General features: G+C 41.9%; 1 protein-coding gene and 1 long non-coding RNA gene across 3 annotated transcripts in view; one reads left to right on the top strand and one right to left on the bottom strand.

Annotated features, from left to right (window-relative positions):
• The window catches only part of KLF7 (KLF transcription factor 7), a 92,900-nt gene extending 81,830 nt beyond the window's left edge, over window positions 1–11,070 (bottom strand). The window contains exons 1-2 of one of the 2 annotated variants that reach the window (XM_050752246.1): window positions 10,894–11,070; window positions 10,445–10,684 (exon numbers count right to left, since the gene is read on the bottom strand). In XM_050752246.1, coding sequence (XP_050608203.1) covers window positions 10,445–10,546 — 102 coding nt within the window. In that variant the 5' untranslated portion in view covers window positions 10,547–10,684; window positions 10,894–11,070. Of the gene's footprint in view, window positions 1–10,444 lie in introns of both variants that reach the window. The other variant, XM_050752247.1, reaches the window with a different exon arrangement.
• A 21-nt stretch (window positions 11,071–11,091) lies between these two features.
• Window positions 11,092–17,400, top strand: LOC126932937 (uncharacterized). The gene is made up of 3 exons (XR_007718380.1): window positions 11,092–11,177; window positions 16,552–16,708; window positions 17,123–17,400. It is a non-coding gene; the product is annotated as an uncharacterized LOC126932937 (long non-coding RNA).
• The last annotated feature ends 2,585 nt before the right edge of the window (window positions 17,401–19,985 follow it).

Raw genomic sequence — 19,985 nt, 5'->3', positions numbered from 1 at the left:
CTAATGTCTCCTACCTAAACAGCAGTCAGTATAGATGTAACAATTAAGAGTGCTGGGCCCTTCTGAGGCTTGGATCTCAGCTCAAATACTTCCAAGTTGTATGATTTTAAGCAAGCCATTCAATACCTCAAATCTCAGCTTTTCCATCTGTAAAATGGGGATAAATAGAATATGCATTTCATACGGTTGCTGTGAGCATTCACTGAAATGATGGATACAGGTGCTCAAATGAGATCATCTTTAGGAAGTGTCCAATACATATGAGACAGGACTATGATGATTATTTTTATGACAGGAAGATTAGCCAAGTGGAAAGAGGGAAGAGAAAAGTTTATTCCACTAACGGTTTTTTGCAACTCATTTGCTTTGCAGCCACAGTAAGACAACTTGCTTAAGCTTCCTGTGCCCCAATTTTCTCATCCCTGAATGGGAAATTCTGTAATATCTGTCTGCTCCCTAGTTACAGAAAGAATGTGCCAATGACAAAAGACCAGGAGCAAAACGCCCTGAGCCCTTCAAACAAAAGCTCAGCACAGATGTTTGTTAGATTCTCATATGCAAACATGAAAAGCCCCGCCACAGTGGAAATCATCTCTTGGTCCATATTAAAAAAAAGCAAGAACCTTGAGAAGGGGAGGAGAATGTACAAATTAGGGCTGAACAATCTTAGAAGAAATGAAGTTGACTCGGGTCTGACCTTGAGCAGCATCTCATCACCCTCAGGAGAATCAGTTCTGCATAGGGCCCCACAGAAGACTCCTTCAACACCATAGTCAGAAGCTGCACTTCACGAACATGGTCTGTAGTGACCATATGAACAAAGGCTAAAAGCTCAAAAGGTAGGGGGTGCTGGGGTGGAAAGAATCTATTTCCACTCCTTTGTATGCTGAGCAAATTTGCCGCCTCTCCAAAAATAAGCACCAACGTTATGACCACTCCATTGAATTCCTGCTAACTCGGCTCTGGAAGGTGAATGTGAGAACGGGGTCAAGAGCAGGTGCGCACTCCCTTGCAGGGCAATTGCTCTACAGCTAATTGCCGTTTTCACAGCTGGGTTGAGCTTTCCAAAAGGCATCCTTCAACCCTGAGCTCTGAGCTCCTCTCCTGATGTTCTCTCTTGCCAACCATACCCCATCAAAGACAGTTTACAGATGAAAGGATGTAGCTACAGGACATATAATTTTGCAAACATCACAGTTTGAAAAAGAGGCGTTTCTAAGGCTTCTTTGTGAAGATCACTACACGCCCACAGTCATTACCACAGGAGATAAGCCTTCTATGGGTGTGAAGGCAGCCTCCTTGCCTGAATGTCCTCGGCAGCAATTCTTCCACAGTTTATTTTTGCTCCTCTTACTAGAAAGATGGATCCTTTGAAATTCTTTATAAACAGAGTCTACTTCCAAACACTGTGGTTGGTCAGTAAGAAAATGGAGAGCTGCTACCTAATGCCTCCCCAGCATCGTCCAACAGATGTACATGCATGCATCCAGCCCTTTCAAACCACGGAGCAGGCTGAGGGGAGTGGAAAATCATGGCCAAGGGCCTACTGAGAATGAATTATTTGAAACCCAGCAAGGCTGGAGTTTAAAGCCCAACACCACCAAGTTTCCAGAAATGGAATTTGACCAGGTTAAGCAAACTCCTGAAGGGTCATAGGAAATGTAAGCCAAACAGACTGCCTTAGACACTTTAGGGTGAGGGAAAGCAAAGCAAGAAGGATGAAACAACACTTGGGCAGCTGCTATTAACAAAAGTGCCAGATGAAGCACATCCACCAGCATGATCCTGTTTTACTATAAACCTCCGGTCCGTGTGGATTCCAAATTACACAAGACATTAAATATTTCAATAGAATTAGGTAACCCCAACTCTGATATACCATTAAACCCTCTATACATCAATGGCTCAATGCCTTGACTGCATATTGGAATCGCCTGAAAGCTTTACAAACACTGATGCCTGGGTCCCTCCCAAACAGATACTGATTTCATTGGTCTGGGGTGCAGCCACGACTGAGAACCACTGAAAAAGGCATAGTCAAATCTTAAGTCATAGTCATAACATGCTCCTCAAATAACTATCGAATGCCCACTGTGTGCAAAGCTTTCTAAGAAGCAGGTGATACACTAAAAGTTGACTACCAAAACTATACCCAAGGCATCAACTCCTCCTTAAAGCATAAACCTAACAGGAAAAATGGCACAACAGAAAAGAAAAAAAAAAAAAAAAGAAAGAAAAGCTTTATTATAACTAAAAACTGTAAAGCATCATGAGGAAGTAAAAAGTTCTGCACAAGAGTATGGAAATCATAGCAGTTACAGTTGGCAAGGGAGGGAGTTTGGCACCCATTTGAAAGTTAAGGGATGGGTGGAACTTGGGACAAAGAAAATCAGGAAGGGGAGAGGGAGGAGGAGGAAAAAGGCTAAAGAAAACAACAAAAATAAAGACAGAAGCAGGAAAAGCATAGTCACTTAATTTGGATGGCATTTACTACACGTGAACGTGAAAAGGGGGGAAACTTACAAATACTATGTAGACCCAGTCTTGGAACACCCGGACCCTTGGAAGTCTGGCCTCATGCTATGTATAAGAGGGAGCCATGAACAGTTTGAAAGCAGGCCACCTGGGGTGATGGTGGCAGAAAGGCAAGTCCAGGGAGGTGACAGGGATTGTGGCAAGGCAATGGCCAAGGCTGTCATCCATGACAGGCTGATGCTAAAGTACCTCGGAAGCCACGTCAATGGGATTTTTCAACTAATTTTGGACTTCTGCTAATTAGATCTTTTAATCTAATTTTTCATTAGATTCAAGAAAAAGAAAGGAGTTACAATGACTAGAATGTCAAACTCAGATCATGAGACAAATAATCACATTATTAAAAGAAATAGGGAAACCAGGAAAAAGGAAGCAGTCCATGGAAGAAGTTGATGAGTTAGGGGTTTAGGACATACTCAGCTGAAGTGACGGTGGAACAACCCCAAAGTCCATCTTGCTTGTTGCTTATTTCCTGTTAGAAAAAAATGAGAGCCTGAAACCCAGGGACATATCTGGAGGTGGAGATGTAGATTACAGCTGTGAGGAGACGAAGACGCCCTGAACCGGGAAGAAGATTTTCACCTCTAAGATGTTAGTGGTGAAAGAGATCTGTGAGACACATTCCGGGACAGAACTTTCACCATCATAATTACCAGAGATTCAAGGAGGTAGGGAAGGGCAAAAAGTAACTGGGGAAAAACTGGAGCAAAAAAGTCAAATGAGCCCTTCCATTTTCCTTTTCTCATTAGGACAATGGTAAAAATGAGGCCTACTTCATCCATCAGACTTCAAAAGACTTTTTGTAAAACCTTTCAGAGGTTCAGTTTCTTCACTCCTGCTTATTACAACCCTCTCAAGAATTTAAATACATTTCAAAAGATTTTCATAAACTGGCACATGGGTTGCTGGTAAAGTTTTGGGCACTCTCTTTGCTGGTGAGGTGTCAGAAACAAAGCAATTTCATGTTTGTTGCTTTCTACTTCCATTTAGTCCTATATTCCATCCAACCCCCTACCACATATGCCCCATTGCATACCCTTCATACAGTCACTCCATTTGTTATTATTTAAACGACAATAATTTTTATAAGACTCGAGTTATAATTGGGGGCTATTTTGTCGGTACAGTGTATATTTTCCAATTTACCACACATTGAAAGTGGAAAAAGAATCAAATCACACAAGTAAGCCTTCTCCAAAATATTCAATAATTTGGTCTAGAACCTAGCCAATCCCAAAATTCCATGTACCAGTACTCTTAAAAATAAAAAGGGAATTTTCTTGCCTCCTTGAAGGCAAAAAAGAAAGAGAAAAGAATCAGAAATGAGTCAAGGTATATTCAGGTGACGGAAAGCAAGTAATCTGGTCTGGGCATCTGAGAGACCTGGGCTCTGAAACCATCAGTGTTAATAAGCTGTGTGACCTTGGAGAGTGTAATGCCTCTGGCTTTAACAATCACTTAGTTCAACCCTAGTATTTTAGAATTGAGGAAACTAAGACCCTTTCAAGATTTGAAATTCTGACATTCTATGTTCCTCGCTTTGGTACAAGGCTGAGAACCTGACTTTCAAAATGACCCTCAGGAAATGTCAATACACCCACATTCAAAAATAGATATCGCATATGGCTCTATGTTAATTATTTTAATTACCTCTAATCATTTCCGAATGGCACAGACATGGGCACTGTTTCCTGGCCATTATGGACATGTGTATTCACACTGTATACTCATCTGCCCTAAAAGTATCCAGCCCACAACATGCCATTAGCTGAAAGCTTTTTCACAACAGAACTTAGTAAATCTCAAGCATGTTTTATAAACAAGGTTGGAACAATGTGGGTAATACAGACAGGCACAGGTCAGTGTTCCAACACAGAACTGAATGTTTCTTTCTTTCTTTCCTTCTTTCTGGCACTCATGCTCTATTCTGTTTAACTTAATTATGAACATGCATTCTCTGTCCTATTAGAGGCAAGCTCCTAGAGGGCAGAATGTATATCCAATTCAATTTTGCATTGCCCAAATACAGTATTATGCACATAACAAGGGCTTAAGGAATGAAGTATTTACTGTGGAATATTTTCTATACTTGAATATAAACAACAAAAATCCCACAAGGTGCACTAGGTCCATCTACCAGCTCAATGAGGAATGGTATCCCCCTGAAATCAGAAGTCACTCCCACCTCAATTGGGCTGATACTAGACTCAGATCTCAAGGCTACTGCAAACGCTCAGCCATAACATTTATATATCAAGCATGTGGTACTGCTCCAATGGAGGGGAGATGGACATGATACGTTTAAATAGGACCAAGTTCTTAGGGTCACACCAAATACTCCGAGAAGGAAAACTAAAGGGACGTAGGGTGGTAGAAATAATTCTGCCAATTAGCAGGAACAAATCAGGGCAAGGTGGGAGCAGAGCAAAATCACGAACAATCTTAGGTAATAGCATGTCCCAGTAATGGCAACACTTTGTTTATTTGGGGAATTTTAGATAGAATAAGGATATGTATATTCTAAAACAAGTATACGATATAACAGAGAGGAGTGTTTTTTAACTTGTCAATGTTACATGTAACATGAATAATTAGACACTATCATTTGTTTCACCAACTTTAACACCATTAGTAGTCGAGTTTTCTAATCACTGTACTTGGTAAAATTTGGCATTCTGGGGTTAAAACATTCCCCCCTTCCCCCACCGTTTATGCTAAGCAAGCAGTCAGTTGATTTGGGAGAACAAAGGGACTTCTGGAGAGAGGAAATCTCTGCCCCTCGCCCTCTGGCACCATTCAAGTTAAGTTGGGGAGCTGTCCTAAACTTTCAGCAAACCGCAATTCTAACACATACGCTAACTGATATATCGAGTGAACTGGAATCACAGAGCCATTTTCTGCATTTGCCAGTCGTGGGGTCCAGCAAAGATAATTAAAAGCCCATTGCACAATACTATAAAATGAAAAGATAAGGGGTATCCACCGACCCATCTGGAATCAGACCAGCCATCCTATCAACTTCAGCCAGATGGGACTGGCCAGAGGAAACTGTATTCTTTCCTCAGCAGGCACAGAGAGCGATTAAAGAAGATTGTAATGTCTTCTTGTACTCAAAAAGTTAAAACACGAGAATTCTCTGAAGGGAGTAGAATGCGAAGATTCATAAGCGAGTGGCTATTAAAGTCCCCATTAGGACCCTCTCTGAACTACCTCCATTTAAGTGGAGAGGCAAATTAGCCCCCACTGGCATTTATGTTTAGAAGAGGCTGGCAGAAAGAAGCAGCCCACATTTGGATGCTTAAGGTCTCTGACATACCCATACATAAATCATTTCAGGGCAAGGCTGTCATCCTGCATCTTCTGCTCTGCCTTTTAAATGGATGGGACCCCAACATCCCATTCTCCTCAGGGTAAGGAGTGGGGGTGGGAAGTTCACGGAGAACAAAGAATAGTGACTTCCTTTTCCCCCTACTAAAGACAGATGTAGTAAAAAAAAATAACTACATTATAATGTTTGCCCACTTTAAAATACCAAACTGCAAACAGGTAGACTGAACGATAATGTTTGAGAGCCCCTAAATCTACACAAAGATGTGTCTATTAAAGGAACATGGAAATGAATCTATTAAAGAAAGGCTAAGTGTGATTGATTGCAGTCACACGTGCTTTCATTTGTAGAGCTACATCTATTTAGTGATTGCATCTTTATAAAGATACATTCTGGATAACAGGGGCAGTTATATTTTTATTTCATCTACCAAGTTGCTGTTTCAAATAAAGAAACAGATTTACAGTAACTGAAGAACACACAAATCACATACAAAAAAAAAAAAAAGCCAGTTATTTTATCCTTTGAGTGTGGCTAGCAAGGCTCCTTTGTGTCTACAAATTTCCCTGGGTGGTGCTGTTGCCAAGAAATTCTAATTCATGACAAGGTTTTCTGCGAATTGGGGACAGAGGCAAACCTGCGGATGGACAGACCCTACAGTTTGCTTTGTCTTCTGGCTGATATACCTGGTGGCCCAGGCCTGCAGAAGGAAGTGCAAAGGCAAGATCTTCACATAAAAGGAGAAGCAATGTGGCTCACAGACCAAATCCCATCCCTGGTACCATGAGGCTGTTCTTGGAATGCAACCATTTCTGTAGGTTTTCCCCTAGAGATTCCTTATACCAAAGGCCCTCATAAAAATTGTTTCAGGGTGCCTGAAACCAAGATGAAATTGCAGTGTTATGGGGACACTTTAGTCCTTACAGTAGCCAAGTATGCCATTAGTTTAAAACAATAGGGGAATGGGGGAGGAGAGAGGAATGTTCTATGATTTATTTATTTGTTTCCAGTAGCAGTGGAAAATTTTCTCCCAGCAAAGAGAGACCTGAAACTGACCCCATCTGCCAATTATGAATCAGCATTAACAATAAACATAATTCTATAAGACTTTTCAAGCAAACATGAGATGCTCCTCAATGACACGATGCAAAGCTAAGTCCAAATAAGACTTAGATCATCACTGCTTGACCTGCACTCATGAAATAGCAGACTAGAGATAGAATATATAAAAGTTCTAAAAGTCTTCATATATTCTAGAAGAAAATAAAAACATTGTATCATATTCTTTTTATTTTCTAAGTCAGCAGTGTGTCTAAAAACAAAATCATGATTTCTATTGGCAAGAAAAGTCATGAATGAGTTTCCCTTTACCCATATCAAGTGGTACCCCATAAGAAACTCTGGTTTCTGTCCTACCCTTGACCTTTTCCTACTTTTGCTCAGACAGCTCTTGGAAATTTTCCTACCAGTTTTCAAAGCGCTTAAGGCTGGTAGTCTTAAGAATTTTGCGTCAGCTGAATTCTATAAAATAATAGACCACATGAGCACAGTGTAATTTACAGTTATATGACAGGCAGAAAGATGATGTTACTTGGGCCAAGTGCTTAAGTATGCAGTCAGAGCCCAGGAATGGAGAGCTGTTAATGTGTGACGTCCATTTGGATTTCAGAATTATACCAGCAACAATTATTTTCAGACTTGGAGCTATGTGGCTAAGGCATCATTGCCAGAAAATCCAATGTCAAAATGAGGATCTCCCTGACAGGGGGTGGCCCTGCCACAGTCAGTGACTTTGTCACAGGCTCACTGACTATTAGGCAGGACAATTATCCCATATCCTAAGTTTAAAATAAAATCCCCAAATCACTTATCTTCAATTTTCAAATGTAAAAATGTTCTTGAGTTTATCATCGAAGCCACTCTTTCTCTAGAAACCAAGTCAGATTATCAGAATCTCCACATTTCGCTCATCTCCACGAGCCCAGGTACATTGTTCACTTTAAGAAGAACAACTAGTAATTACTCCTCATTTGACCTCTAAAATCTGATTACCCCAGAGCATAAGGAAACTTCTTCCTGTCTGGGGTTCTTTGCAGAAATCTTGCTGAGCTGTTTTGAGCAAAAGAGTCTCAAAATTTCATCATCTGATAGTTGATTTGGAACTAACAACTGCATATCACCATCACCACCCCTTATACTCAGAAGCAGCAAGACGGTTTGGGGTGGGGGAAGAAGGAAGGGATAGAGGCTAAAGGTTTTGTCATCAGTGTAAACCTATGGTCGTAGTCGCCTTTATATAGAGCAGTTGAGACTATGGAGTCCAGAGCATAAAGCTCACTGGAGTGATATATTGTTTATTAGTGCTTCCCCACAAGTTATGCATCAGTATTGGCTATAAGCATGCCGCTGAATAAGTTGGCTAAGGGTTTTAAGGTGAGAGTGGCTGGCAGTTAGAGAGGGTTAAGGCAAGAAGTGAGAGGGTTCCGAGGGGTGAAAAATCCTTTGCCTGTAGAAACTGAACTAGAGCTTCCCTGAAGGGGGAGGAGGCAGAGGAGCAGGGGGAGGAGGGGAGAAGGAAGAGCAGAGGCTTCTTAGGAAACAATAGATCTAATACATCCTCTAATTGTCAAACCAGTGATGTTTCTTTGCAGATCTAGAGTTTGTCCTGGATGGTCTAGCCAGATCTAGAAAAGCAGGTTTCCTGTGAAGAGACCTTCCTCCAAATCTGGCTTTACTACTCGGAAAACTTGAACCAAAACAAAGTCGCATGATTCATCAGTAGGGAACGTTCTAACAAATAAAGCCAACTTTCTTCCTTCTAACACTGCTTAACAGTTAGTCACAAACAAGGGCTGCCTTGGGCAGGCTGACTAAATCAACAGATTCCCTTCTCTAACCTGTCTAGACAGTTGTTAATATGCAACCGATTCCACACCAGTGGGCTGACAGTGTGAAATGAAGGCTATTTCAGAAAATGAAATTCAGGCAACATTTTGGTTTAATTAGCATTGGAAATAAAAGGAAGAAAAAGATCCAGATACACTCTCGTTAAGGATAAGGATGCATCGAATAAAGACTTTATGCTAAAAATATGTGAACTGTGTATGTGTTCACAGAGAGACAGTCAAGCATCTGCCAGCGTCCTTGGACAGGAATGCATGTGTGGACACACTGACACCAGAGGCCAATACCTGGAGGAAAACTCACAGCCTCTGACCAGAAGAGAACTAGTAACAATGGTACAGTTAGAGTATCCGCTTTGCCACTCAGCTCCTTATACCAAAAGCCAAGCCTCTTTTGCTAAAGCAGCGACTGTTACATCTCAGCCTCAAGCTGGCAAATCCTGCTTTGGATCCCGGCAGAAGAAATTCAGCCGTTCATTAGCCTTAACAAGCTGCTGTCACTAAGCGGAGAAGTTACATGAGCAGCCACACACCGAGTCTCTCACAGCCCTCCCCTCAAGGGCAAGCGGGTTTCTCCAGGACGGACTGTACAAGTTCACACTTCCTATGTGCAAATCCGGACTGTCTTCTTGGACTTTCCATGGTGCACACTGTAGAATTTTTAAATACCCGTGTCCCCCTGCCCCCACCCACCATCTTTCCTGCAGAATGTCCCCTCAGCAGCTCCTAATCGCTGCTGAAAAAAAACCACTGTTTCCGCAGCAGAGCCAGCACTTTCCACTGACCAGCACTTTCTTTATTCCACTTCACAAAGCCCAGTGAACTTGTCACCAGCCCCGCTTCATCCTCCCTGGGACGGCTAGCCAACTTGGCATCGGTGCCCTTCAGCATCCTAGGAGTTTCTTAACTAGTCCTCTAAGACAAAGTCAGAGGCATGGAAGCACACATCAGTCTTTGTCTGAGGTTGTGCTGCCTAACTAGAGAAGGACCCTAAACAAAAAAGAGAAACAAGGACACGCATAGAGGCATCACACTGGGAAAACCTACAATGCATTGTCAGCCTCAGCTACATCTTCCCGTCCTCCTTGAGTATCTTTTGTCACTGGGCTCTTTTCTCTTTTGCCTACCTTCTAATCTCAAAATCAAGCTCCTATTCTTTATTGACACTCGCTAATCACTGAAAAACACTCCGCTTTGCTCCTGCCCACCCTCCCCCCGCCCCCCATCCGATGGTCGTAAGCACCAGTTGAAATAGATGAACCTGATTTCAGGTACCAAGTGGGTAGAGCTCATGCATGCGAGAACGTGGTCCCTGTCAGCAATCGCTCCTAACACCCCAAACCACCTTCCCACCCGGCTCCTCCGAACCCCAGAAGTTCGGCAGGTCTCTGATAGGGGACAGCAAACCCGACAACGTGTGCGCAGGGATGTGTGTTGGCGACTGAAACGCAGGCAGCTCGGACCGGCTGCTCAGCTCGGCACACTACGAGGTTAGGGGTGGGTGGAGAGGTAAGCGCAGATGACTGTTTCAGAAAACATTTTCAACAACAGACAGCCAAAAAGGAAGGGAAAAAAATCAAACAAACAAACAAAAATTTCGACCCAGAGCCCACACCAACGCAGCCCCTGCGTCTCCGCCGTAACCACACGATTTACACAAGTAATTTAAATCATTCACCTGCTGCCAGGTCTCCTCCAGGGATGGCAAAGCTGAGAAGTAGCCGGTGTCGTGGACAAGTTGTAGCTCCTGGAATATACTATAACTAGCCAACACGTCCATGCTGCTGCTGCCGGGCAAAACGGGAGGCAAAACCCTCCCCCGAACACAGTTGGGGCTGTTTGTTTGTCAGTCTGTCTGGCTCACCCCCCAAGAAGGCAGACATCCAGTGGCCCTTTTGTTTTGTTTTGTTTCAGTCAACTAAAAAGGAAAAAAAAAAAAAATCAATGCAGCAGAGGGAGAGAGGAGGTGAGAGAGGAGCGAGTGAGTGGGGTGGATGGAGAGAGGCATCCAGCGTGTACAGTGCAGACGACTGCCAGGAAAAGGGGACTTCTCCACGGGAGTAACAATTCCCTTCCAGGGCTCTAATCACTCCAGCTCGTGGATCAGGAAGGGGGATGCAAACTCACTGACACGATGCTGCCATCTATTTCTGCAGCGCTGTTCGCTCCTAATGCAATCTTTGCTCTTTATTTTGGGAGGTTGCATTTTTTTCTCTCGCGATCGCTTCTCTCCCCCCCTTCCCTTCCCTCCCCACCCCCCACTCCATCCTTGCTAGTTTGTAGTCTTCCCCCTCCCTTTTCTCCTCCTCCTGCTCTTCCCCCTCCCCAAACTCCCTCCCTCCGCCCGGTTCTCCGCGCAGCCGTGGGATCTCGGAGGAGGGCGTCCATTAGGCCGCGTGTGACCATGTAAGGTAAACAGGGGGCTCATGAAGTCACTGAGGACCAATGGGGAGCCCGGAGCGGGGCCTGGGGCGGGGCTTGGCCCTGGCGGCGGGCGCGGATTGGCGCGCTGCGGATCTCCCTGCTGCCTTACAAGGCGGTGCGAGGCGAGCTATTTTTAGAGGGCTATATAAGGGGGCTGAGGCGGCCGCCGGGCGGCCGGGGAGCGTGAGCGCAAGGGATGGGGAGGGTCGCAGCGACACTCGCGCCAGCTCCCGGGACGCCAGGGCGGATGGGCTCGGGTTGGTCGCCGGCCTCCGACCCTCGACTAGGTGCCTGGCGGAGCCCGGTGCGTCCGGAGCCCGCGCCCCTCAGAGGGGTCGCGCGTCGCCGCTCAGGCTGGCGGTCGGGAGGTGAAAGTCCGGACTGCGGGGTCAGGACGCCTCCTGGAGGGGGCGCGGCGCAGGGGGCCGCGGGAAAGCAGCCGAGGGCGCGGAGCGGGAAAGGAGGACACTGGCCACCTCGCCTCCGCGTGGGCACGGGGCAAGGGGGACCCACGCGTGGCGGTGCCGGGGAGGTCCTCACGTACTCAAAAACAAGCAGAAAAGGCATCCAGGGCCCGTTCCCGAACTCCCCACAGACTGGCAGGGTGCAGAGAAGCGCCTGAGGAGGAAGTGCCACACAATGGGCGAGAACAAAGGGGAGCGGAGCGAGACTGCGGCCTGCGCCCGCCCCCTGCTTGCGCACAGTCCCCGCCCCGCCCCGCGGGCGCCGCCGCCGCCGCCCTCCCGCGCCACCTTCTGACCCCGAGCGGGAGACCCGGTCTGGAGTCCGGCGGCTAGAGGTGGTTGCGAGGGGCCTGTTGCTCGAGTGTGCGAGGAAGAGGCTAGAGGGAGCCTCGGTAGATGTGGGAGGCAGGCTGGAGCTGGCAGCTTGCAAGGGGGCCTTTACGTGAGGCTCCCCATGGGGTCTCCAGCGAGTTGTCTGCAGAGCTGTGATGGTGAGAGGAGGAACTCGATTTCTCGTTTTCTGGAGTTGGGATGTGGACATATAGAGATCTGTTATATCTGAGATGAAAACCCTGCACAGTACACGTTAGGGTTGGCCAATTGTTTGCTTGACCTTAAATGGTTAGTGTGGTTTAAGCTTCCCCAAAATGCACTGTGAGCTGAGCTTCCACTTTTGGAATGATTGCAGAATTCGGTGCTTAAGAGATGAGAAACCGTTCTACCAGTAATGGAAGAAACACTTCACCTAATCACCCTCCTTGTCTTTCCCTCCCTTTGACTATGTAGGACTCGATAACAGAATATTTGAAAGATTCTACTCTATGAAACAAGCACAGATTGAAATTCAGTATTTGCCGAGGAACATTAAACAAGAGTTACTGGGATTGAGGAAAGCCTGATTTATTTACTTGTTAGTGTCTGGAATTATGTTGGCCAGATTCATAGCATTCATTGTATGAGTATAATTGGTACATTTACTCCAATGTAGATGCAGACGCATCTGCAATTAGATGTGCAAGGACGCTGCCAGCTAACTAGCTGCATGACTTCGAGCGAATTACTGGGTCAGAACTTCTACCTACCCATCTCAGAAACAGAAATAGTGGCATCCACCTTGTCTAATTGTTATGAAGAGTCAGAATATCTTTGGTAACTCACCTAGCATAGTATCTGACACTATTAGGTGAATACTAAATATTAGCTATCTTTGGCTCCCCACTTGAGCTACGTAAACTAATAGGACCATTAGGAGAATATACTATTGGATCTTGGAGATAGAGGAAAGGTAGAAACCCCTTGCTAGTTTGTTACAAGGTGTCCTCTCCTCTGATCCCCATGCTATTTCAACTCGGGGGATGGGCAGGAGCCATTGAGAAACACTAGGGCAAAAATATGTTCACGAATAATAGGGAAAGGAAAGGAACTTGGGTATAGAAAAACTAGAGGCAAAAGGTGAGGCAAGACCAACCATGTAATTTGGTACTTGAGACTCAAGTGAACTTATATGTGTCACATTATAACCATTTTTGAATAAAACAGGACATATCGGTTAACGTGAGTTTCAAGATTTTATAAATAATAGTTACCATTTATTAAGCACTTGGAATGTGCCGTATGTACATAAACATTTTATATGCAATGTCTCATTTAATCTTAAGGACAGCCCCAAGGTTTGCACTTTTATTATCCCCAACTTTATGGATGAAGATACCCAGGCTTGGAAATACTAAATAAGTTGGTCAGGGTCTCACAACCTGGAAGTGGTCAAGCAGGGATTCAAATCCAAGAGCATCTCACTCCCCACATTGTTCTACACTGAGCTTTGTATGGTGAAAAATGGGGTTCCTCAGCTTAAAGTCAATATATGTTTACAAAAATTGCTTGGGTGGGGCCGGAGGAGAGGGCTTCCATTGAGACTTTTCCTATGTAACTATCAGCCATCTGACTTGCATAAGGACTCAACCAAAATTTTACAAAGCAAATACTGCAAACCTCATTATGATCTTTGCTCCAAGCTTTGTAGAATATTTTAGATTCATTTTAAGAGATTTATGCAGCAAGGCATTCTGAAAGGCACATTTTCAATATTAGTTATATTTAGCTACTTTTCATAGCCTAGAGACCCAAGATTCACATTGCAAAACACATGCAAGGTATCCAAATGTACAAAGTAATCAACAAATTAAGATCACAAGAGAACTTTGGCAGTTCAGCAAACCAAAATAAACTGCACTGTTATCACTACCACTTACTCATTACCTTCTTTGTACCTGGCATTTTACACATACCTCTGATCTCCACAATCCTGTGAGGGAGCTGTTAGTGCTCCATTTTTTTAGATGAAGATACTGAAGTTTAGAGAGTGCATGTAATTTGCTCATTGCCATGGGTCTGGTAAGTGGTAAAAGCAGATTGGAATCCAGGTCTGCCTCCAAATTGACTCCAAAATCTGTCTTCTCCACAAGTATTACCTTGGGAGGTGCTCATTTTACTTCTAGTAATGTCACTCTTCGGAAGTGATCCTATAGGAAACACCCTAGAGTAAATAATAAATTATCCCCCCACCCGGGAGAGCTTAGAAATAAATGAGGATATTTTAAGAATAAAATAGTAAAAATTTAATATGTAAATAGACACATTCAAGGCATCAGGCTTTTTCCACCAATAAAATTCTGCTTCATTAGTATAGGAAGTCTTTATTATCCCAGTGTGATTAGTACTCCTGAGAGTAAATCCACTTAAAACAGGGACCACATTTCAGACCAATCAGTGAAGAAAGGTTTGCCTGAGACTTTATTTGAAAATAAAACTCAATGTTATTAAAATGCATTTATTCTGTCCTGTATGGGCACACCTCATTTTATTGTACATAGCTTTATTATGCCATGCAGATACTGCTTTTTTTATATAAATCAAAGGTTTGTGGCAACTCTGCTTGGAACAAGTCTTATCAGCATAATTTTCCCAACAACATGTACCCACTTTGTGTGTCTGTAACATTTTGGTAATCCTCACAGTATTTCAAACTTTTTTGCTATTATATCTGATAATGGTGATCTGTGATCAGTTATCAGTTTTACTATTGTAATTGTTTTGAGGCACCATGAACTGTGCCCAGATAAGACGTAGAACTTAATAACTAGCGTGCTGATTACTCTACCAACTGGCTCTTCCCCTCCCTCTCCTCAGGCCTCCCTATTCCTTAAGACACAACAATATTGAAATTAGGCCAATTAATAACCACCACTATGGCCTCTAAGTGTGCAAGTGAAAGGAAGAGTGACATATCTCTTTTTTATTTATTTTTATTTATTTTTATTTATTATTATTATTATACTGATGTATCTCTTTAAATCAAAATCTAGACATAATTAAGCTTAGCAAAGAAGGTATATAAAAAACCGAGATAGACCAAAAGCTAGGGCTTTGCACCAAACAGTTGGCCACTCTGTGAATGGAAAGAAAAAGTTATTGGAGGAAATTAAAAATGCTACTCCAATAAACAGATGATAAGAAAGCAAAACAGCTTTATTGCTGATATAGAGAAGGTTTTAGTGGTGTGGATGGAAGATCAAACCAGCAACAACATTCTTTTAAGCTAAAATCTAATCCAGGGCAAAACCCTGACTCTCTTCAATGTTTTGAAGGATGAGAGAAGTGAGGAAGTTGCAGAAGAAAAGTTGGAAGATAGCAGAGGTCAATTTATGAGGTTTAAGGGAAAAAGTCATCTCCATAACATTACAGTACAAGGGAAGGAGCAAGTGCTAATGTAGAAGCTGCAGCAAATTATCCAAAAGACTGACCTAAAATCATTGAAGGGTAGATGATGCAGCCTTCTATTGAAAGAAGATGCTGTCTAGGACTTTCATAGCTAGAGGAAGAAAGCAATGCCTGGCTTCAAAACCTCAAAGGACAGGTTGATTCTCTTTTTAGGATCTAATGCACCTGGTTCCTTTAAGTTGAAGACAATGCTCATTTACCATTTTCAAAGTTGTAGGGCCCTTAAGAATTATACTAAATCTACTCTACCTGTGTTCTATAAATAGAAGAACAAAGCCTGGGTGACAGTACATCTGTTTATATGATGGTTTACTGAATATTTTAAGGTCATTGTTGAGACCTACTGTTCAGGAAAAAAGATTCCTTTCAAAATGTTACTAATTGACAATGCACCTGGTCATGTAAGAGCTCTAATATAAGGAGTTGTACATGTTGTCATGCCTGCTAACACTACATCCATTATGCAGCCTGTGGATCAAGGAGTAATTTCAGCTTTTAAATCTTATTATTAAAGAAATATATTTCATAAGACTATAATTGCCATAGATAGTGATTTTCTGATGGATCTGGGCAAAGTAAATTAACTTTCTGAAAAGAATTCACCATACTAGATGCTATGAAGAACATCTGTGATTCATTTGTGGAAAAGGTCACAATATCAACATTAACAGGAGTTTAGAAGAAGTTGATTCCAACCCTTCTGGGTGACTTTGAGGGGTTCAAGACTTCAGTGGAGAAAGTAACTGCAGATATGGTGAGAATAGCAAAAGAACTAGAAGTAGAGCCCAAAAAGCTGACAAAAATGCTGCAATCTCATGATAAAACTTGAATGAATGAGAAGTTGCTTCTTACGGATTAGCAAAGAAAGTTCTTTTCTGAGATGGAATCTACTTCTGGTGAAGATGCTATGAACATTGTTGCAATGACAAACTATTTAGAATATTATTATACATAAAATGAGTTGATAAGGTAATCACAGGGTTTGAGAGATTGACTCTCATTTTGAAAGAAGCTGTACTTTTGGTAACATGCTATCAAACAGCATTGCATGCTACAGAGAAACCTTTCATGAAAGGAAGCATCAGTGTGACAAAATTTATTGTTGTCTTTTTCTAAGAAATTGCCACAGCCACTCCAGCCTTCAGCAACCCACTCTGATCAGTCAGCAGCCATTGACACTGAGGAAAGACCTTCTACCAGGAAAAAGATTATGACTTGCTGAAAGTTCAGATGATAGTTACCAATTTTTAGTAGCAAAATATTTTAAAATTAAGGTATGTATATTGTTTTTTTCTTAGACACAATGCTATTGCACACTTACTATAGTATAGGGTAAATATATGCACTGGGAAACAAAAAACTTGCATGACCCACTTTATTGTGATATTTGCTTTATTGCAGTGGGCTGGAACAAAACTCAGCAATATTTTCAAAGTATGCCTGTATTTAATAATATTTATGTTGCAAGTACAACTGTGCTAATTGTAAAATGAATAAATCAAGAAAGTTATTGTTGGTTTAATTTTTCTACAAAATGTAAAGCACCTTTTGGGGCCCAGAACACAATACCCCAATATATATGGCACCTTGACATGCTGAGTATTTTGAGCCAAAGGAGATTGGGAGAGCCACGAAAGCAGGAATTTCTCTCTGACCTTCCCCTACTCCTATTTTCTCTCCTGAAACAGATCATAGAAACTGAAATTTCTCTCCCTCAAAGCAAGCCATAAAACTAAGAAGGTCATTCTCTGACCTCCTCCCTTTTGACCTGAAGACCTTCATGTGACAGGTGTTCTGCCCCTCCCTAGAGGCCAAAGAGAATCTGAACAAACAGGCCTTGCTAAGTTTCCAGTTTATTACCATTAGGCCATACCTCCTTTGTATCCAGTCCTCCTTCAACATGACTGTTCATCCTTCATCACACCTAAGCATTAAAATACTGTTTTCCCTGGGTCTTTGTGTCTTCATTTTTGAAGGCTCCCCTGTCATGTAAAACTTTGATTAAATAAATTTGTGATACTTTTCTCTTGTTAAACTGTCTTTTGTTATCGGAGTGTCAGCCATAAACCTTGTGATAAGGGAGGAAAAGTTACTAGTTTTTCTCTCCCACACACCTTACAACATGCCTTATTTCATATTTGACTTTTACAGGATAATAAAAAAGAGGGTCATTTTGTAAAAATGTTAGAGGGCTTCATCAGTTTCCCCAAGGGTCTCAATTAGTTTTTTGTATTCAGAGTATTCTCTTCTGAAGCAGCAATATAGTCACCCTCCCTGTTGATTTTACCTCCACTTGTTAGTTTAACTCTACAAATCTCTATTTGCCAGTGGCCTTATCAACCTTACTTTCACGGACATCATAAAATCTTACACTTTTGGCACAATTTGCAGTTTTACTTTGCAGTATAATTGAATATACTGCATTGTATTGTAAATGTTTGCCACTGTGAAAGCAGGAGAGAAGATTGGTGTTAAGAAGGGACGTTTGTGTGGGAGATTAATTTATAAGTGGTCCTGTCATTAATAAATATTTTCATGTACTGACTTTTTCTTCCCTTCACAATCTTACTACACTGGAGGAAAGTGTGAACTTGGGTTGTGTCATAGAAAACGTGAGTGTCAGAGAGGCGGAGTTTGGTAAACAAGACTGCCTGAGAAACATGGTTTGAATTTGGAAGAACATGAGAACATGTATGTGGCCACGTGTGAGAGTTGTTTCATGATTGAGAAAAAATAAATGGTAGTCTTCTCAGGCCTTTAGTGTCCTGGATAAAAATATGTCTTAAAAATACGTCTCTCTGTTTTCATTGTGTGCTCACTTTCTGCTCATAATTTGACTTCTCACTTGTTCTGCCTACAAGAAAAAATGTACTAGTTACAACCACAGGAGCCTGGTCACTGTGGCAGTACTATTGCTATTGTCAACGTCAAATGTCCAAAGACATTTTAGTTAATATGTGTATTTTTTGTGAGTTTAGTTAGCATGGGTCTGACTTCCTAGGTTTGTTTAATTTTAAGACACTAACATATTAAGATTTCTAGACATGATGGGCTTTAAAAAATGGTCTCAGTGAATTAACCAAAAACTCTTACTATCTTCTTCAGAAGACATCCCAATCTTGCCACTAGCTTTTAGAATTCTGTGGGTATATTATAGTTTAACAAAACATTTATTTTTAAATAAAATGCCAAAGCCAACCCTAATGTTACATCTTACATCACAGTGGGTCATACAAAATGGGTAAAAGAGGGGCCTGGTAGATTGTGAGTTATGGGCATGTGACCCAGGAGACAGTTTGCTTCTTCCTTCTAACTCAAGTGATCTATTGCTTAACAAAAATTCACCTATCCTCATGATAAAGGTAAGGAATTTACGAGTCCAGCAAAAGTTCACTGTCAAGAATGCTCTGTCCAAACCTTAGAATGTTGGACTTTGAATGTCAGTATGAACTGTATTACATGATTCCTGTGGAGTTAAATATCAGTAGTCACTTTTCTAGCTTGAGCTATCAGCACCTAAAGTGTCAGTATCCTCTCTGAAGAACAAAATCATCATTTGAATTCAATCAGTCATTCAACATATATTATGTAAACCATTCAGTCATTTAACATATATTATGCAAAGGACTTAGGTTGCAAATAAAATGGTAAACACAGACATATTACCAATATCAATGTCTGAGAGACTAGTACTGTGTCTCAGAAAAGACATTTGAAGTGTTCAGTCCAACCTTCATCAGATCTACTGCTTCCCTTTGCAACATTGCTTTCAGGAGATGCCCAGTTCCTCCAATGATAGGAGATCCCAGCAAGCACTAGGATAAGCTGCTGTGATTGAACCTAATTGGATGATTTTCACCATCTAAGAATAGCATCACAAGCTTTCAGGGGTCTCTGGACAAAGATTTTGGAAAAGAAGCCAGTAGGAAATGAGAAAAAAAAATTTTTTTAACAGTAAAAAGGATTAATTTTGCTGTACAATGACACAAATGCCCAGATAGTTGTGAAGCCAGTGAGAAATCAAGTTGCTAATATTTTGGGGATTCTTAGCTTTTGCGGCACGTGAGGCACAATTTGTAAGATGGTGTTGTGTTTCATCCTGAGCATTTTTTGTTGTGACATGTTGAATACAACACAGTGTAATTATTAATATGTTAAATATCACTGTCAATGTTTTATCAGAATATTATCATTTTTCTTTTAAAAGTGCCATTGCCAAAGGGCTTGGTATGCAGTTAATGGGATTTAACAGCAGAATGCATTTTGGATTTCGTAATGGAAATCAATGGGAGAATAAGATTGATTTGATGGAAAGTCTCTGTACTGCAAACTTTGCTGACAATGACCATTCCTTTAAGTGAGAGATACCTATTCCACAAGTGCTCAATGATGAGTTTTTATGTATATGATAGATCTCGGTAGTCTGGAAAATTAACAATGTCAGAAGCAGGGTTTTCTTTGTTTTGTTTTTTTGTTTTTGTTTTCTGACTAGTCTCTCATTTGAATCTGACTAAATTTTCTTTACCAGAAGGTGCTTATTTGAATGCTTTG

Source organism: Macaca thibetana, chromosome 12, assembly GCF_024542745.1.
Source record: "Macaca thibetana thibetana isolate TM-01 chromosome 12, ASM2454274v1, whole genome shotgun sequence".
NCBI classification, from domain to species: Eukaryota; Metazoa; Chordata; class Mammalia; order Primates; family Cercopithecidae; genus Macaca; species Macaca thibetana.
Note: the sequence above shows the minus strand (reverse complement) of the source record. Positions and strands in the feature narration are given on the sequence as shown.